The sequence below is a fragment of the Nestor notabilis genome, unplaced genomic scaffold (assembly GCF_000696875.1).
Source record: "Nestor notabilis isolate BGI_N333 unplaced genomic scaffold, ASM69687v1 scaffold10617, whole genome shotgun sequence".
NCBI lineage: Eukaryota > Metazoa > Chordata > Aves > Psittaciformes > Psittacidae > Nestor > Nestor notabilis.
The window spans coordinates 14,733-31,625 of record NW_009936938.1 but is presented as its reverse complement, the minus strand read 5'-3'; the positions used below and the strand labels follow the sequence as shown (position 1 = coordinate 31,625).

General features: G+C 42.1%; 1 protein-coding gene across 1 annotated transcript in view; it reads right to left on the bottom strand.

Moving 5' to 3' along the window:
- WNK2 (WNK lysine deficient protein kinase 2) overlaps window positions 1-14,574 on the bottom strand; it is a gene marked incomplete at both ends in the record, with an annotated part of 33,136 nt that extends 18,562 nt beyond the window's left edge. The window contains 3 exons of the mRNA XM_010018591.1: window positions 9,079-9,236; window positions 13,191-13,411; window positions 14,402-14,574. Coding sequence (XP_010016893.1) covers window positions 9,079-9,236; window positions 13,191-13,411; window positions 14,402-14,574 — 552 coding nt within the window. The remainder of the gene's footprint in view (window positions 1-9,078; window positions 9,237-13,190; window positions 13,412-14,401) is intronic.
- Between the last annotated feature and the right edge of the window lie 2,319 nt (window positions 14,575-16,893).

Sequence of the window (16,893 nt, the reverse complement as noted above, 5' to 3'; positions counted from 1 at the left end):
CCCTACATTTTACAGTAAATTCATCTCTTCGAGTAACTAATACTTTGAAGTTGTTAGTCCTAATGCAAAATTGAATTGAAGAAATAGGACTACCATACCTCTAAGTACCAGTGCACTTCAAATTAAGCATTCTAGTTTGTACATGAACATATAAAGGGCAAATCTCCCTTTTTCTTTACTAACCTTCACAAACCTTACCTTTATATGTTGAAGCCAGCACTCAAGAAACAGCAAATTTCAAATTTTCAAAATAACTCTTCTCCGAAAAAAATTTTTTTTACTTAACTCTCAAAACACAAAATTAATAAAGATGAATAATCATGTTTTTCTTCAAACAGCCAGTTTAAAGAATGAGTCAAAAGTACTTTGGAATACTCCAAACTCCTATTTCCCACAAATATTTTAGTATTTTGCTTTTCCGTGTCCCCAGCACTCTCCAACACCTCCACTCCCCAAAAAAATCAAAACCCAACCCCAAAAGCAAGCAGGGGAGCAGGAGAATATGCCCAACAGCTCTTTCACTTCTGCATTTCCCCAGCACATTGTTAGAATCTCATGGGGAATGAGTGGCAGAGCAGGTGTAACCCATAAATCAACCTATAAATCAAGCTCAATCTCTGTCAACTGTTAACATCTTTGCTGGGAACAGTATTCAGTTCCAGACTTGGAACAGCTAACCTATAAGCACGGCCTTTCAAGGAGAAAACCCAACTGTTTCTTGCAGGAGACAACTTTAGAAGAAGCACACACGCTTCTAGGGCAGTCAGAGGTCATCTCTCTGTACTTCCTAATATGCCAGGATGAAGATCTTAACTCAGCATGATCCTCCTCAGGGTATATAGCCACAATTAAAACGTACATCAACATAAAGAGGGAAGGTAGGAGTGGTGGTATGCAAATTCTCAGTCTAAATGACAGTTTATGTATTATGTCTTCTTAATCAAGATATACTGAACAACAAGCTACGGGGAACACCTGGGCAGTCAACGCACATGTGCATTTTCAAATCCCAAGCTGACAGTTTCTTCTCATGCCAGTGGCCTGGGCTCAGCTGTAACAGACTCCTACTGGGCTGCTCTTATCTCAATCCATGGGATTTACATTCTTTCGATTCTCCTCCCCATCCCTCTGGAAGTGGGGAGAGTGAGCGAGCGGCTGCGTGGTTCTGAGTTACCAGCTGGGCTTACACCACAACAGCCAGGTCGCAGGCAGTGAGGAAGGGATGTTCCATTAGGAACAGCCACCATTCCCAGCGTGGCCACCCTACTGCTCTCCTTGCCAAATAACACAGGAGCAACTAACAGGTACCCCAACATCTGTAATGCTGGTAACTCATTCCATTCAGTCAACAGAAGATTTCCTATGAACACGTTTCATGTACATACACAGCCACAGATGAGAAAAGTTGCCCCTTTTACGTGTGATACTCAGCTTCAATCACAATACCACCAAAAAAAAAAAAAAACAAACAAAAGGATTTCATTTTAAAACCACAGAACATCTCTACCTACTAAAACAAGATGCGTGAGGGTGAAAATTAGTTTGGAAACAGCTTCTGCAGTTAGGCGCTATTACTTGAGGACCCAAGCATTTCCAGTGAAGTCAATAAGAATAATAAAGGATAATCAGTAAGAAAGATAAAGAAAACATGATTTCCTTTATCTAAAAAACCCAGAATCTGATTAAGCACATAACTGAACGGGATTGAGACATTTAACTCCATTCAAAATCCTTTTAAAGTCTGACTCTGAAAGAACAGTAAATGATGGATCATGCAATGGCAGATAAGGAGGCTTGAAGTCCTGAAGAGTGGACTTGTGTCTCACTTGGATAAGAAAAATATACATTTCAGAAGGTGTCTGTAAGTACTTCACTGAATTTAGTCTTGAATAAATGTTATGGGTGAATTTCAATGAGGGCTGGCACCTCTCTGAGAATTTCTGAATATTCCAGCATCAGGTTATACTTCTATCTTCTCATTAATACTCTGTTGTTACTCAAGCCTCAGATTCAACTTTAGATTTGGATTTATGTCGTGTCAACCAGTCCCTTTTTGTTTTGAAACCTGAGAATGAAATATGTAATTCATAAATTTAGGGAGAAAAAAAAGACAGAATAGTCACACAAAGACTCAGCTTCCCAGTTTTGCCTCAGCAGAGAGCTGCTGAGATCCACACAAACCATTCTTGTAGGAACAAACCAAAATAATCTGTACCCTTGGCTGCTTGGTTGTGACCCAATAAAAAGAATTACTTGCTTACAGCAAACCTAAACCTTACTTATGAGATGAGGGTTCAGATTTTGACTATTAGAAAAATGTGTCAAAATGGTAGGAGCGCCTGGCCTTCAGTTTGCTCAAAACAAGCAAAAGCACCAGTGTGTCAAGAGCTCAGATACCTCATTTGGAAATGAAAGAAAACAAAGCACCACTGAGAGATGTTTTTAGCGTAAGTCCTCTATACATAAAACACTCTAAAACTACAGCAACTTACTGTGTTCTCAGCTGCGGGGGAGTTTGAAGAACTCCTTGGCAATTCACAATGGAAAGCAATAGGACAAATATCTACATTTTCCAACACTGCAGTTTGCTATAGGAAAACACTGGTTTCCATCTCAGTGATACTTAGCAGGTAGAATTTGTAATAAAGACATCTTACTTACAATCTTACTGTTTACTGAAAAATAGTCCATAAATGTCCATCAGTATCACTGTAACAGGGTATGGGGTGTGGAACACAACATCCCAAACACCAAAAAAAATCCCCGAACAAAGCAGTGGAGGCAGCTTTCACCACCCTACCTGAAGAGCTTCCAGATACCTAGAGGAACATACTGCTCGCGGATCTACACACTCAAAGGAACCTGCCAGTTGCTTTTTATAATTGCAGAGTGCTTTTATGGGTAACTTAATACACACTGAACAGATGAGATACAAATAGCAGCAGGCATGTTACAGTAGCTCAATTTAATTTTCTTTTCCAGACTTCACAAACCATCTCCAGTTACATAGTTCAGCTTGAACACTGACATGACTGGGATGGAGCAGGGTCGGATATCTTGGGCAACTCCCTTCAAACACCATTTTACTTTCAGCATCTTTGGAAGGAACACTGACTCCTCTCAGAACATCTATTGTATTCATCTAGTGAACAGCTAAGCTATGAATAGATGACTAAAACAAACAAGGACAAAATATGCACAGTGAATAGAACCACTTTGCCAAAGTGTGTTCTTTCAATGCCCATATGCTGTTTCATGCTTTTGCTCCTTACTCCTCAGTAAAACCTCCAAGGCCATCCCACTGTCATGCTGCAAACCCTCCCCGCAGTGCTCTGCGCTGATGCTTATAGCCCTCCTAAAAGTGAGGAGGGGTTATGTGAAAAGCAGGTTTCTACTTGCAACCATTCATTTATACAAAAGCCATTTGTCTTCCGTGAGCATTCCCAAGGAAACATGGCACCAAAATGCAAAGTGTATTAGCTAAGGAATTATCTGTGACACTTGAAAACTGTACAGCTGTCTTGTAAAGAACAGTTAATTCAACACCACTGCATCTGGAATGCAGGGCTAACTGGCTGACAGAAGGTGCATAGAGATATTTTCATGCAAATTCATTAAATACTAATATATATATATGTCTATATCATCCAAAAGCAAAATGAGAGAAGATCAATCTCTTTTTTGAGAATTTCTCTGTCTCAACCAGGATGATTTACTCTGAATCCCTCGCCACCACTTTCTCTCCTCACATTCTTTCTGAAGCGATTAGATTTGAAATACATTGCACTCCAGTGTAAGATAGTTGAGTTGACAGTCAGACACATTAGGACATTAAAGTTTGAACTTTCATGTTGGGGGCAAGACTGTGAAGTTTCTTTTTCAGAGGCCTAAACCATCCTCTTGTGATTTTTCCATCAGCAGAGATGCTGTATAAGATGCACAGCATATGCCAGACAAGCCAACTTCAAGTCCGACCCATGTCAGTTAGGGATTTTTTTAAAGGCTTTCCTTTCATCTAGAAGACACCCTCGTTATCTAATACAGTCGACTTTGGACTAAACCATCACCTTCTACCTGAAGGTAGTCTCTAGACTCATGTAGTTCCTAGAAAATTAAAAAAAATATTTCTTCCAAAAAAGCTGAAACCATGTTTCCAACTTCAATTCCACCCTCCCACAGACGCTCTGAAGTTTGTAAAGTGAAGGTAAAGTTCTCAGTTTTGCCAGGATTTTGTTCCACAACATTCAGCGGTGAGCTCACTATGTACAATTATAAACTCATCTCTATTTCACTCCAAAAAGGTACTAAATCCTAATGCTAATCTAAGATTATCTGCAGATCTAAGAACGTACCTGAAACAGACAGAAAGTCTGCCCAGTGACATTTATAACATTATTTGCTTGTTGTTGCTGTGCTACAGCTATAGCATTTGTTCTGTGTGAGCAATATAAAATATAGCCTGCAAATGCTGGGAAAACATTCAATACACGCATATAACAGAAACAAGATGAAAACTTACAATGCAAAACCAATGCAAACATGGGGGTTGTTTTAAAGCACAGGTTTGTGCTGCTGGACCCAACGAGGTCACCACAAACCCCTGGCAGATACAGCCAGCCTGCTGTGCATTCTGCAGTGCATCAGTAAGAAAACATTGGGCTGGAGCTGCATGGGAAGGTCACAGGCTCCAATGCTTCGTCGCTATTGCCTACAGCAAAATCACTTGGCAGAATGATTCAACACAAAAAAAAAAAAACAAAAAAACAAAAAAAAACAACCAACCAAAAAAAACCACACCCACCCAACTAAGAAAATCCATCAAGTTATGCATGAAAAAAGAGATTATGGCATCAGAATGAAGGTCACTGCAAATATGCTGACCAGGAAGTCACTTCAAAGTTAATTGCAGAAAACATGCCTTGAACCTGCTGCTTGAAAATTATGTATTTTCTACTTTTATCACATATGAACTTTTTAATGCTTACACTCCATAATTCAGGCTGAAAGGGCAGAGAGAGAGGTGACAAGTCCTACAAGCATGTCTCATCTGGCAAAGAAACGAGCCCCTCTGTACAGTTAAAAATTACTGCCATTTCATCCCGGGCATACATTTACACAGATCTAAAAACAAAGGTAGAAAACTTAGGTAGCAATTAAGCCATGAGAATATGGCCAGGCACAATAAAAGGTTACTGAAATAAATAACTATAATACTACTACACTACAGACACACAACACGTAGTATCTTAAAACAAAACAGTAATGTCTCAGTTTCTATTTTCCATACCAATAAGGACCACCAATGCATGGGACCCAACGCCTATGACTTTAATTGTATCTTATGTCCTCTTACAAGGCAAGGGTTTGATAGAATGTTAGAACAGAATAGCAACAATTGGAAAAGGCATTATAATGGCAAAATCAAACTAATAGACTGGCTGTGCTGTGCAGCAGAGGGAATGTGCAGCCCAGAGTAACCCAAAGTAAGGTTAGAGGCAGTCTGAAGAATAAGGTGGTTATTGTACTTTCAGTAGCAAGCAATTGCTTGCTTGATGCAAACACTAGCAAGCAATTCTGACCCCTTTACACGCTACTGGCACCTCCCGTGGTTGCCACCACAATGCTGAGCCCAAGGCAGGAAAAGAGAATTATTTTTTTAAAATACAAGCATCAGCAAACACATTTTTACACTACATTGGCCCTCAATTTAAAACACTGAAAATAGTGTTTACATTTCTGGGGCATAAACCCACACTTCCATCAAAAATAAAGTAAATTTCTCACTGGCAAGTTGAAATACATGACAGCCTTCAGGGGCACCATGCCACTGATCCCCTCCATCGGAGAAGGTCAGGACCACCTCTGGCTCTACTGAGAGCCCCCAAGCTCATCTAACACTGGGAAGACAACAGTCTAATTCAGCCTCTCGGTTTTAGTCTAGGCTCCATTTCTACCCCATATTTCAGTCTAGTAAAACCCAACACTAGCACTAGCTGCTGCATGACCAACCCTTAACCCTTCATGGAAAGTGATTTTAAAGTCTTCTCAGCTGTACGTCGTCACCACCCCAACTAACAGAGCAGACCTCATGGGGTCTGGTGATGGCTCAGGACCCACACCCTGAATCCCTGCCCCTCCACAGCAGCAGCAGCTTCCCTGACCCCCAGGCTGCAACTCACATGGGTCATAGTGGGGGGTTCTTTGCTGTTGACAGCTCTCCTGCAGATGCAGCTCCTCTAGAGAAGCTGCTGAGCCCATGCCAGAGGTTCCTTCTGGGACAGAGCATCTCCCCACTGCTCCTCTTGCACCCTCACTAAGAGGTCCACCCCCTGCTCCTCCTCTCTGTCTGACAATTTATGCAGCTCATAGCATCCACAGGGCTTTCTCCCTCTTCACAGGGAGGCGGTTAACCCTTTCCTTGGAACAACAGCAATGCCAGCTTTTCCATCTAAGGAATCTTGGTGTCTTTGCTCCCACTGCTACTGGAGTTCAGCTGAAAAATGCAGTGAATACACACTTTGTGCCTGTGCCTGATGTTGTCTGTTTCAGCTTCCCCTGCTCGACAGTTCTGTTTCAAAAATACCCCTTACAAGTAATAAAGTGACTTTCAACAGCTTCTTCACCATTACTTCTTTATGATAAGCATGGTTTTCCATCTCTAAAGTTGCAAGTATAAGACTGGTTTTTACAAAGTTCTAATAACTTACCAGATAATCCTCAGCTATGTAAAGGTTATTGCCATAGAAAACGAGTTGCTCAGGCTTTCATCAGCATTTAGAAAAAATGACTAATTTAGTCTGCAAATTGAAATATAACATCTAATTAGGAATCCTCTGATGAATCATTATTTTTTGCCATCTTGGATATTGCTTTGATAAATGAGGTTTAGGAGTGTTGCAAAGTCTGAATTACCAGTATTCCAGATGGCTAAGAGTAAGTGTGGGTTGAAAGCTATACTCCAGGAAGAGATAAAACTACCATAAATCAGGGTTGCAGCCACAGAACCCCAGACTGGTTTGTGTTGGAAAGGACCTTAAAGCCCATCCAGTTCCAAACCCCTGCCACGGGCAGGGACACCTTCCACTAGAGCAGGTTGCCCCAAGCCTCGTCCAACTTGGCCTTGAACACTGCCAGGGATGGGGCAGCCGCCTGTGCCCTCTGTGCAACCTGTGCCACTGTCTCACCACTCTCACAGGGAAGAACTTCTGCCTAAGATCTCATCTCAATCTCCCCTCTGGCAGGTTAAAGCCATTCCCCCTTGTCCTGCCCCTACAGGCCCTTGTCCAAAGCCCTTCTCCAGGTTTCCTGTCAGCCCCCTTTATCCACTGGGAAAGATCCAGCTTTATCAAGCTACAAATGTCAGCTTGCAACAGGTTACACAAAAATGGGATAAAGCTGTGTCTTTATCCCTCTTCAGATGTGTCCTCCTGCTTTCAAGAAAGTGATGGCATGTCTCATTTCCAGCAGGGACATCCTTCTGTGTCCTGTGATACTGACTTCAAGTTTTAAACACAGACTCCCAAGTAATTTGCATCCTCCCTCTCCCACCAGGTTAGCAGCAGTACAGCCTGTTAGCACAGCCATCTACAAGAGCACCAACTTCCTGGCATCCCAGTCATCAGTGGTGGGAAAAGACAGATACTGAACAATACAAACTAGAGCTATAAAAATTAAAAGTGCAGATCAACCCATCATCTGGCACATGCAAGTGTTTGGGTGTCTGATCTCTACGTCCAGTGTGAACAATTGGTGGACAGCAAAATTGGTAACAGTTTTGACCTTGAGCAGTGTTTGCTGACTGCGGGATTTCACAGAACCCTATTAGTACTAGCCTGATCCAATGAACCTCTTGCAGAAGGCAAATGGTCTCAAGTACATTTCAAAATCAACCAGTTATTATTATGGGAAGACTATTGGTCATAACAAGCAGTTGGATAAGAGGAATACAAATTAATTTTGGGGCCACACTTTTGGAGACTAAGAAATGGATCCATTCAATGTATCTCCTATTCAGAGGTCAGGTCAAAGAAATAAAAGCAACGTTATCTGAAGCTAATCTTAGCAAATTTTAGTGCAGCTTTCTTCTGAGGATTACCCTCTTCCCATCTTGAGTGTGCTGACTGCATCTTTTGGTGATGCACAAGGGTCAAACCACACAGCTCACTCTCTTCTTTTGTAACAACCAAATGGAAGGATGTACCTGGGACAATCTTTGACAAACCAGCCTTTTTAACATAATCTATCCTGAAAAGAACCTCCTGTAACTCTTGGTTTCACTTAACCAAGCAGAGCAGCATATAACTACAGCTGCCAAAGCCTTTCGCAAATCTCATTTCTCTGCAGTCAGTGATTTGTATCTTACAGACTCAGGAGTTTTTTCAAGCATTCACAGTACAGCTCATGTAGACAAATACATTTATCATCTGGGGGTGAGAAAGAGGGACAGGGTATTCTGTTCAGTGTAAAGATTATTTTAGATTGACTTCTTTAGCCTAACCTCACCTGAAAATGCAGCAAAACCATTTCCATTGTTCCTCTCTCTGGGGATTACCACACTTCGCAGAGTTCCAAAATACAGGTATAAAGCTCCTCTAAACATTGCTAAGTTCTCCCTTTTATATCTTCATCTAATTTCTTACACATACAAACAGAGGGAATCTGTACTGGAAATCTGAATCCAGCATCCTCCACCATATAAGTAAGTATTTTGGCTGTAACCTAAAAGTGAGTCCTTTTGTGGGAAACTTGATCAAACCCCATGTACGTGGCAAGACTAGAGCAAAGATTTTTTTTTCCCTGCTCATTCTTCAACAGTTTCATGTATTGTTGGCTGATGGAGATTAAATCAGCAACAAAGATTACTGAAAACACTTTATGCTGCTGCAGTATAAGCAACAGGATCCAATTGTGGAACTGCAAGCTTACACATCAACCTGCCACAGGCTTGTGCAATCCAGAGCTCAGACATCTCAACTTCTACAACACACCACACATTCAAGAGTACTGACACCTCATTCACATACATTTTTAAACCTTCAAGCTACAAAATTCCAGTGCAAAAGAAGGAAGTTTACTCACACAGGTTACTTTCCGGTAAATTTGAGCAGCATTCTGGCATTCTGAGTAAGGGTATTCTGAGGTAGCCATTTCCAACATGCACATTCCAAAAGCATAGACATCCACAGATTCATCGTAGTGTTCCTCATACATTTCCGGGGCCATGAATTCTGGTGTACCTACACAGACATGTGCAAAAAGAATGTAAATTACTTGTAAGTTCTAAATAGCTTTAACCACAACCTTTTCCACCTATAAGAAGTGTGCCCATTATAGCTGTGTACAGGTGCACATGAAATTACTTCAAAAGGGGAAGTAAGCATTGTCCAGAGAAGAAACCCAAAGTCAACACACACACTTACAGACCCATGACTCGCTGGCCATGGGTATGTAGTAGTTTGGGTTGGAAGGAACCTTCAGAGCTCATCTATGCAATAAGCAGGAACATCTTGAATAATACAATGGGGAAGAGGAGAGAAGAGAAATACAAAAAAGAAAGGGAGGGAGAGGGGAGGAAAGTATCAACATTTCAAAACCAGAACAGGAGAAAGAGGTGTGCCACACTGCCTGACCATAGTACAAGCCATGAAACGGTTTCTTTTCTGGGTAGAGAGGGAAAATACAGGAGAGTAGAAATGAGAACCTTCACTCTTGGTTTTACCAATGCAAATTCGCATATTTTTTCCCTCCAGAGATACATAGCAACCACCCAGCAGATAGACAGCTCTTTGGAAGCAAGTAGTATCACAAATCACCTACAAAGTCACATGCAAAACAGTAAACCTAATTCTGTCACTAGTTTAGTGGGACAAATCAATGAGGCTACTCATAGGACATGGTCCTACTCAACAGGGATTAGGGTGTCAAGTCTGACGCAACTGGATAAATATTAAGTGAAGCACTGTACTTCCTGCTTCATAACTTGGAGCACTGTGTACAATTCTGGTGTTGCCAAACATGGAACTCTTGGAGCAGGTCCAGAGGAGGCCACAAGGTTGATCAGGGGCTGGAGCATCTCCCATACAAAGACAAGCTGAGAACGTTGGGGCTGTTCAGCCTGAGGAAGAGAAGCTGCGTGGAAACCTCAGAGCAGCTTCCAGTGTCTGAAGGGGCTACAAGGATGCTGGAGAGGGACTCTTCATTAGGGACTGGAGTAATAGGACAAGGGGTGATGGGTTTAAACTGAAACAGGGGAGATTTAGGTTTGATATAAGGAAGAAATTCTTCCCTGTGAGGGTGCTGAGGCACTGGCACAGGGTACCCAGAGAAGCTGTGGCTGCCCCATCCCTGGCAGTGTTCAAGGCCAGGTTGGACACAGGGGCTTGGAGCAACCTGCTCTAGTGGAAGGTGTCCCTGCCCGTGGCAGGGAGTTGGAGCTGGATGATCTTAAGGTCCTTTCCAACCCAAGCCAGTCTGTGATTCTGTGATTCTATAATGGGAAGTTGCAGCTGTATGACAAGCAGAAACTTAAAACGCCTGACACATGTGCACAGCAAACTACTCTGAAAAGTGTGGTCTTATAAAGCAAACGGGAAAAAATAACCACTTGGGTAATTTATTCCAGGAACTGCATCTTGTAATGTAATTTATGCTTAGGAGTCAAGACTAATATATTTCCTTTTTACATTTAGAAAAGATGAAGGAAGAGAGATCAATGCTTGTATGTTGAGGGGGAGGACCAGCAAGCCATGAGCACTGGGATGCCAAAAGGAGCGTCAGAGATCTCAGACCACATGAAAGACCCAGACAAACCCTTCCTGCCCAGCCCAGCAGCAGCCCCCAGGACCCAAACTGCTCCCATCACCCTGCAGCAGCCTGGGGCCCTTCCTTTTTTGTTATAACATCTCTTCATCAGCAGATAAAGCACAACTGTAATTAAAGTAACATATACCAGGAGAAAATAGTTCTCGTATATGTCTGGGGACTTGATGTAAGGTTTTTTTCAATGTCAACATAAACGGTGTCTCTCAGAATCAGGCTATGTCAGTAAAAACTCTGCTTTTGCACGTTTTCTTGGCCTAACTCACAAAATAGCACAAACATTCCTATAAAATTAATTTTACAAAATTTGGGATCGGTCTATCTCATTGTTTATGTTCCTCCCACCTCCAAGATACTCGTGCCTTCAGATTTTGTAAATCAGCAGGACCCATGAGGTGAAGCCCAGCTTACTGCCTGCTCTTTAGGGTTTTTGTGACAGCAGTGGTGGCTGCTGCTCTGCAATGATTAACAACTGTCACAGAGAGAGGGGTATGGAGCTGCTACCTCAGTTTAGAAGGAACGAGACTAAGAGGCAGGAGTGAATCTCATGAATTAGGGAGCATCTAAAGCAAATCTGAAAGTGCCAGCCATTTTCCCCCATTCCTTAGGGGTGGGAAGGAATATACACAAGTACTTGTCAACAAAACAGACCACCTAAATGTAAAGTTGCTCAGTGTCTGTTCAGCTCCTCTTGGCAGAAGGAGTTTTGCCCTGGCTCGGCTCCCTGCAGAGATACACTGCAAGGTCAGATGAGTATCAATGATGGCACGAATGCAGCAAGGGAAAAACTGGACCTCAGCCATGCTGACTTCATTCCATTTAAGCCAATGTAAAATCACAGCTACTAATATTTCTTTAAAGCTGCTACACCTACAGAAGGGGCAGAATCACTCATGCGACCCATGTTTTCAAGCCCTCCTACTTCTTTACTCGGAGCAGCCCTGCTCATGAAAAAGATAAGCTTAGTTATATTGCCAAAGCAAATGCAGACACCTTGCCAGGATCCTGCAGCCCTTTTCAGTATTGAGCTTCTTTTAGACATGAGCGTGCTTTGGTGGTGTTGTGGTAACAACTAATTTTACAAAAGCTTCTATTGGTACTACTGATACTATTCCATTATGTCCTGTGGATAATTGTTCTACTGTAAAAAAGTACGTGAATAAATACTGCCCCTCAACCACAAATTATTAGAAGTTAAAAACTAGAGATCCACCAATTACTGAAAGTTAAATTTAACAGCTACAAACCAACATCATTTCACTATAAAATCCACAAGGCTAAGCACTCCTACAGCTGCCAAGCACATACCCAAGATTTCTATCATTCCGACTTCCAATGGCACTGGGCTCACTAAACATTAAGGTTTATACTTTAGTACAAATAATGGTAAAGAATTATAATCTCTGAAAATTTGAGATGCTAAAATAATTATTTAAGCAGCTACTGCTTGAAAGATAGGGTGCTATTTTCATATACAGTAAGGGAACAGTGGCTGTCACTATCAGTTTGCTAACTCTAATTACCTAGAATCTAATTTCCACTTATATTGTAAGTTCAAATATGACTACATGTGTGATAACTTTCCCTGCTTTCAGCATCCTCTCTGAAGAATTTGCAGCTTCCTAGATCATCATCTACAGATCTAAACAAAGGGAATGTGCTATGGAAGTTTGGGTAAAAAAAAAAAAAAGACAAAACCAACAGGGAATATTTGAGAATTCAGGATGTTACATTGACACAGAAAGCGCTATGTGTAACTTCTCCAAGGAAGCGATGCCCTTGGACAGTCATTCAGGAAACATCCTCCCAGTTCAAGCAAACCCAAGTTCTAACACTCCTCACATGGGCACCTCCTGAGGGCACCACCTATTGCACATCCTAGTGGAAATCTCTTTTAATTTTGTACCTGCTGATCTGATGTTGTTTCAGCAGAACTCTGCCAGGATGGCACTGAGGCAGGGACAAGCTCTGCAGTTGCCTGCAGCCAGTTCTGCTGATGCCCCAGTAAACGGGATAAGGTGTTCCAGCCAGACCAGCTCCCCTGCAGCCACTCTGCAAAGGAGAAGCCTGGCTCTGCAGTAGAATACATGGATACCAAGTAATATTTCAATTTAAAAAAACAAACAACAACAACAACAAAATAGAAGTGTTTTACCATTGTGACACAGAAGGAAAAGAGTAAATCATGGTCATGATGCCGTTTCCTACTGACTTAGATTTTTAGTGGTATAAAGTGGATAGTCACAAAAACACTTTCATCCCTTCTACTAACTTACACGTGAAAAACACGCTAGTGCAAAACATGAAAGAAAGGTATTAAAAGGACAACCACCACACCAAGAGCAGGAAGCCAAGGAGAACAGGAGAATTACCTATTACACTTTTGGCAAATGAAGCTCTCTTGAGAGTTGCCAGACCCAAGTCTCCTATTTTCACAGATCCAGTTGGCCCAGTAATAAAAATATTGTCACATTTTAAGTCTCTGTGAATGATTGGTGGAGTTCTTGTGTGCAAGAAGAGAAGACCCTTCAGGATTTGCCGGCACCAACTACGCAGGACTTTTGGTTTCATCACTTTAAATCTTTTCAGATACCTAGAGCACAAACATACACAGAAGTGAGCATAAAGAAAATGCAGCGTTATTAGAGATTCTAGGGGCTTTAACAGCTGAAACTCCATTCCAGATAAAAGCCCCTTATTAGATGCCGTAATAGCAGCTCAGAAATATCACAAAATTGAAAGAAATAGATCTTCTCAATGGAGGAATTAAAGCATTCATTTTCAGGGAGGAAGATAATAAGCATTTCTGGTGCAAATACAACCAAATATTTGCAAGTCTAATAAGTACAGCAATTCACTTCACACAGAGAACAGCTTTACAATTTGTTTCCTATATTTAAATCAGAAGAATACTGAAGTTTAATTTTAACCACAAGGTTTTGACCTCTGGACCATGCACCTGCATTTTTTCCATTTACCTAAAATGCTGATTGGAAGGCTATATTTCGGAAAGCTGTAGAACCTGCTAATGCACTGGTTAGAGTAGCACACCGGATATATGCCGTGACAAATCCTGCTCCCATTGGGGACGAAAATCTGTTCCAGAATTTATGCCAACTGTTTTATATCACCTTAACAGGACTGTCAGTACCACAAGCTATTAATTAATATGGTTTAGTAAATAACCTAAAGCACCTTCTGCTTCCAAAAGAGGTTCTACCATTCAAGTGCTATTCTATCCAAATTTTCTAACAAAACATGCAAATACAAGCACAACAGCAAGCACAAAAATACACCCTGACAAATTAAAGCATCACAGGCGGAAGATGAAGCACGCCAGAGAACAGCTTCTAGCTGCATAACTGAGACAGGTTGGGAAAGAGACATGGAGACCAAAATTCTTCCCGTCAAATCAATGCAGTTCAAACGCAGGGACAAATGACAGACACTAGAGAACAGCTCCATTTATTTTTTCTTTTTTTTTCTTCTATCTAGAGATGCCTCTTTCAGAATATGAAAGTAGGATTTTTCTAAAAATTCCCATTGCTATTCTTAGCCTCCTCACCAGGAGCGCAGGACTTACGTCTTCAGTGTTCCAGAGGTCATCAATTCCGTAACCAACACGATGCACCTTTTGCCTTTTACACAGGATTCCCAGAAGTCATAAAATCTCACAATGTTTGGATGCTGTAGACCTTTCAACATTTCTGCTTCCTCTTTAAATCTCTGCCTCTCTACTTTTGTGAGTTTTCTGTCCTATAATCCAAAACAAGACATTATTAGTAGCAAACAGACAAAAATAAAGGCACTGCATTGCTAGGGTGTTAAGAATTTTAGATTTGGTTTATGCTTTTATGTAAGAGATGAGCAGCGTGTATGAACCAGGGCACCCGCCTTAAATCCAGTTTCAAGCTGACAAAGACTTGCCTCTGAACAAAGAGACATCTGTGCTACATGACAGCATTAGTATTTCAGGCAACATAAACACACCCATGGCTCGATGGATCCACACAGAGCTATTTACTTCTTGTTTTGGTTTTGTGAGGCTCATTATCCAAGAAGTTAACACACAGGATTACATTCCAGGTAGGAATGTCCTTTCTACTGTGATGGCTCACTACCCTCCACAATGGCTCCTGGGAAGCTGCGGCAGTGACCACAGGTCAGGTCCCCAGAAACCACAACAGGCTGCACAGCCCATCCCATTTCCAAATTAAAACACCACCCTTCTCCAAATAAACAAGCACATACATTTCTCTATTTGTTTGCTGTTCTGCCCAATTGTACAGACTTCGCTCTAAGGCCAACAAAGGAAGGATTTAAGACTGTGTTGCAGCCAGTTGCTGCACACGGGATGCATGGAAATACTTAGAAATTAGAGACTGGAAATGTGAGGAATGTCATGTTCTACTGCTCTGGTTTTTCTAGAGAAAAGGATGACCATTTACCATAAATTCCAGGCTGCAAAGTGACCCTGTGAGGAGCACACAGAGCCCATCTCCTCCTCCCCACGGGTCAGCAGAAGGCTGCTGGGCTGCATGGACCTCGTGAGCAGCACGAGACCCCTACCCCAAGCAGGTCAGATGTACACTCTAGCCTCTTTAGATGATGTAAAAGCAAAACAGGAGCATCACCAAAACCCACACCATCACTGCCTGGTTTGTCCATCCTGGACGGTTGGTTAGGTTGGGAGCACTTCCCTCTAACTGACCTAGAAATGAAGCTTTTTCATTCTTTAAAAGGCACAATTGTGTAACTGTTCTTACTTACAGAAGCAAAGGCTCACAAATCACTAAGATTAATTAGCTCGGATTTTAACCTCAGACGTTTTCCTTTTCTCTGTTCACTCAGGCATGCTTATAAAAGTACATACACAGTGATTTAAACTGGCACCCAGCTGATTTTTTATCAACATGTAGAGAGACCAGGCCACTGTCATTTTGAGACCCTGTCCTCATCCGCAGTCACAAAGAACTTGGTACAGGAATGACAATTTCCATGGCCACAGACAAGTTTTACACAGAGACTTCACAGAAGGTTGCAATGAGGATGCTCTGGCTTTTCTTGGAAGACAGAAAACCTGCTTCCCCAGTGGTGTGCACGCATGGAAGCAGCAATTCCATTTTCCACCGTGGCTGCTGAAGAGGTTCTGAGAGTTTTCTGTACATTCTATGGAGAAGAATGAGAGCAAACATTGCCCTGAGCAACAGCAGCCATCCAGCCTGGCACAGGGGGTGTCCCATGGGGACTGATGCCTGCGTCCCCAGAAGCACGCTGCACCCTTCAGCACTATCAGAGATGGGCAGGCAGTGGCATGGCAGACCCCAACAGCTGAGAGCAAGGCAGGATTTCTGTTGCTCTGTGGCAACTGCAGTTTTTCTAAGTAAAAACCAAACAAACGAAAATAAAAACCCACAACAAAAGCAGGCTAAGAAGCATCACTTCTTCCCCTGCTACTGAGTTTCCTCTGAATTTAAACCCTGTAGAATAAATCAGGCATACTACTACTAAGGAGGAAAAGGATCAAGCCCGTTTGTGAGACAGGAAGAACAGCGTGGGCCAGCAGAGAAAGGAAAAGGCATCAATGTGGATCCAGCAGTTTTTAAAAACACCTCTAATTCCCACACCTGGACCCTCTTTTTCAGATTTCTGAGCACTGTGAGAAATGTTCCACTGCTTCTTTAGGGGTCACTTTTAAAAATCTCCTTCAGACATTGCAGACAACCACATTCGGTATATTCTACAGATTACAAGCACTGGACGTTTTGGGCTGCTGTCTGAATTTAAAGTACTAAGATGGCAAGCTGGACACCAGTGATTCTGGAAGACTAATGTGTGTTTTATCTAGAATTATGGTTGAAAGAATCTGGAATTGTTTTTCATCATTATGATAACTGAGTATCTTTCTCAGGAGAAAGGCTGGCTCCAATACTACCATTGGAGAGGGGAGGCAGGGGCAGGTAGGATGTGCAGGCAGGGCTTGGGGCCCTCACATGTTCCCCATCTCAGGAGGGGTCTCAGTACTGTAAGGGCTCTAACAACCTTTTCTAAATTCCTCCAGGCTGAGACTGATGC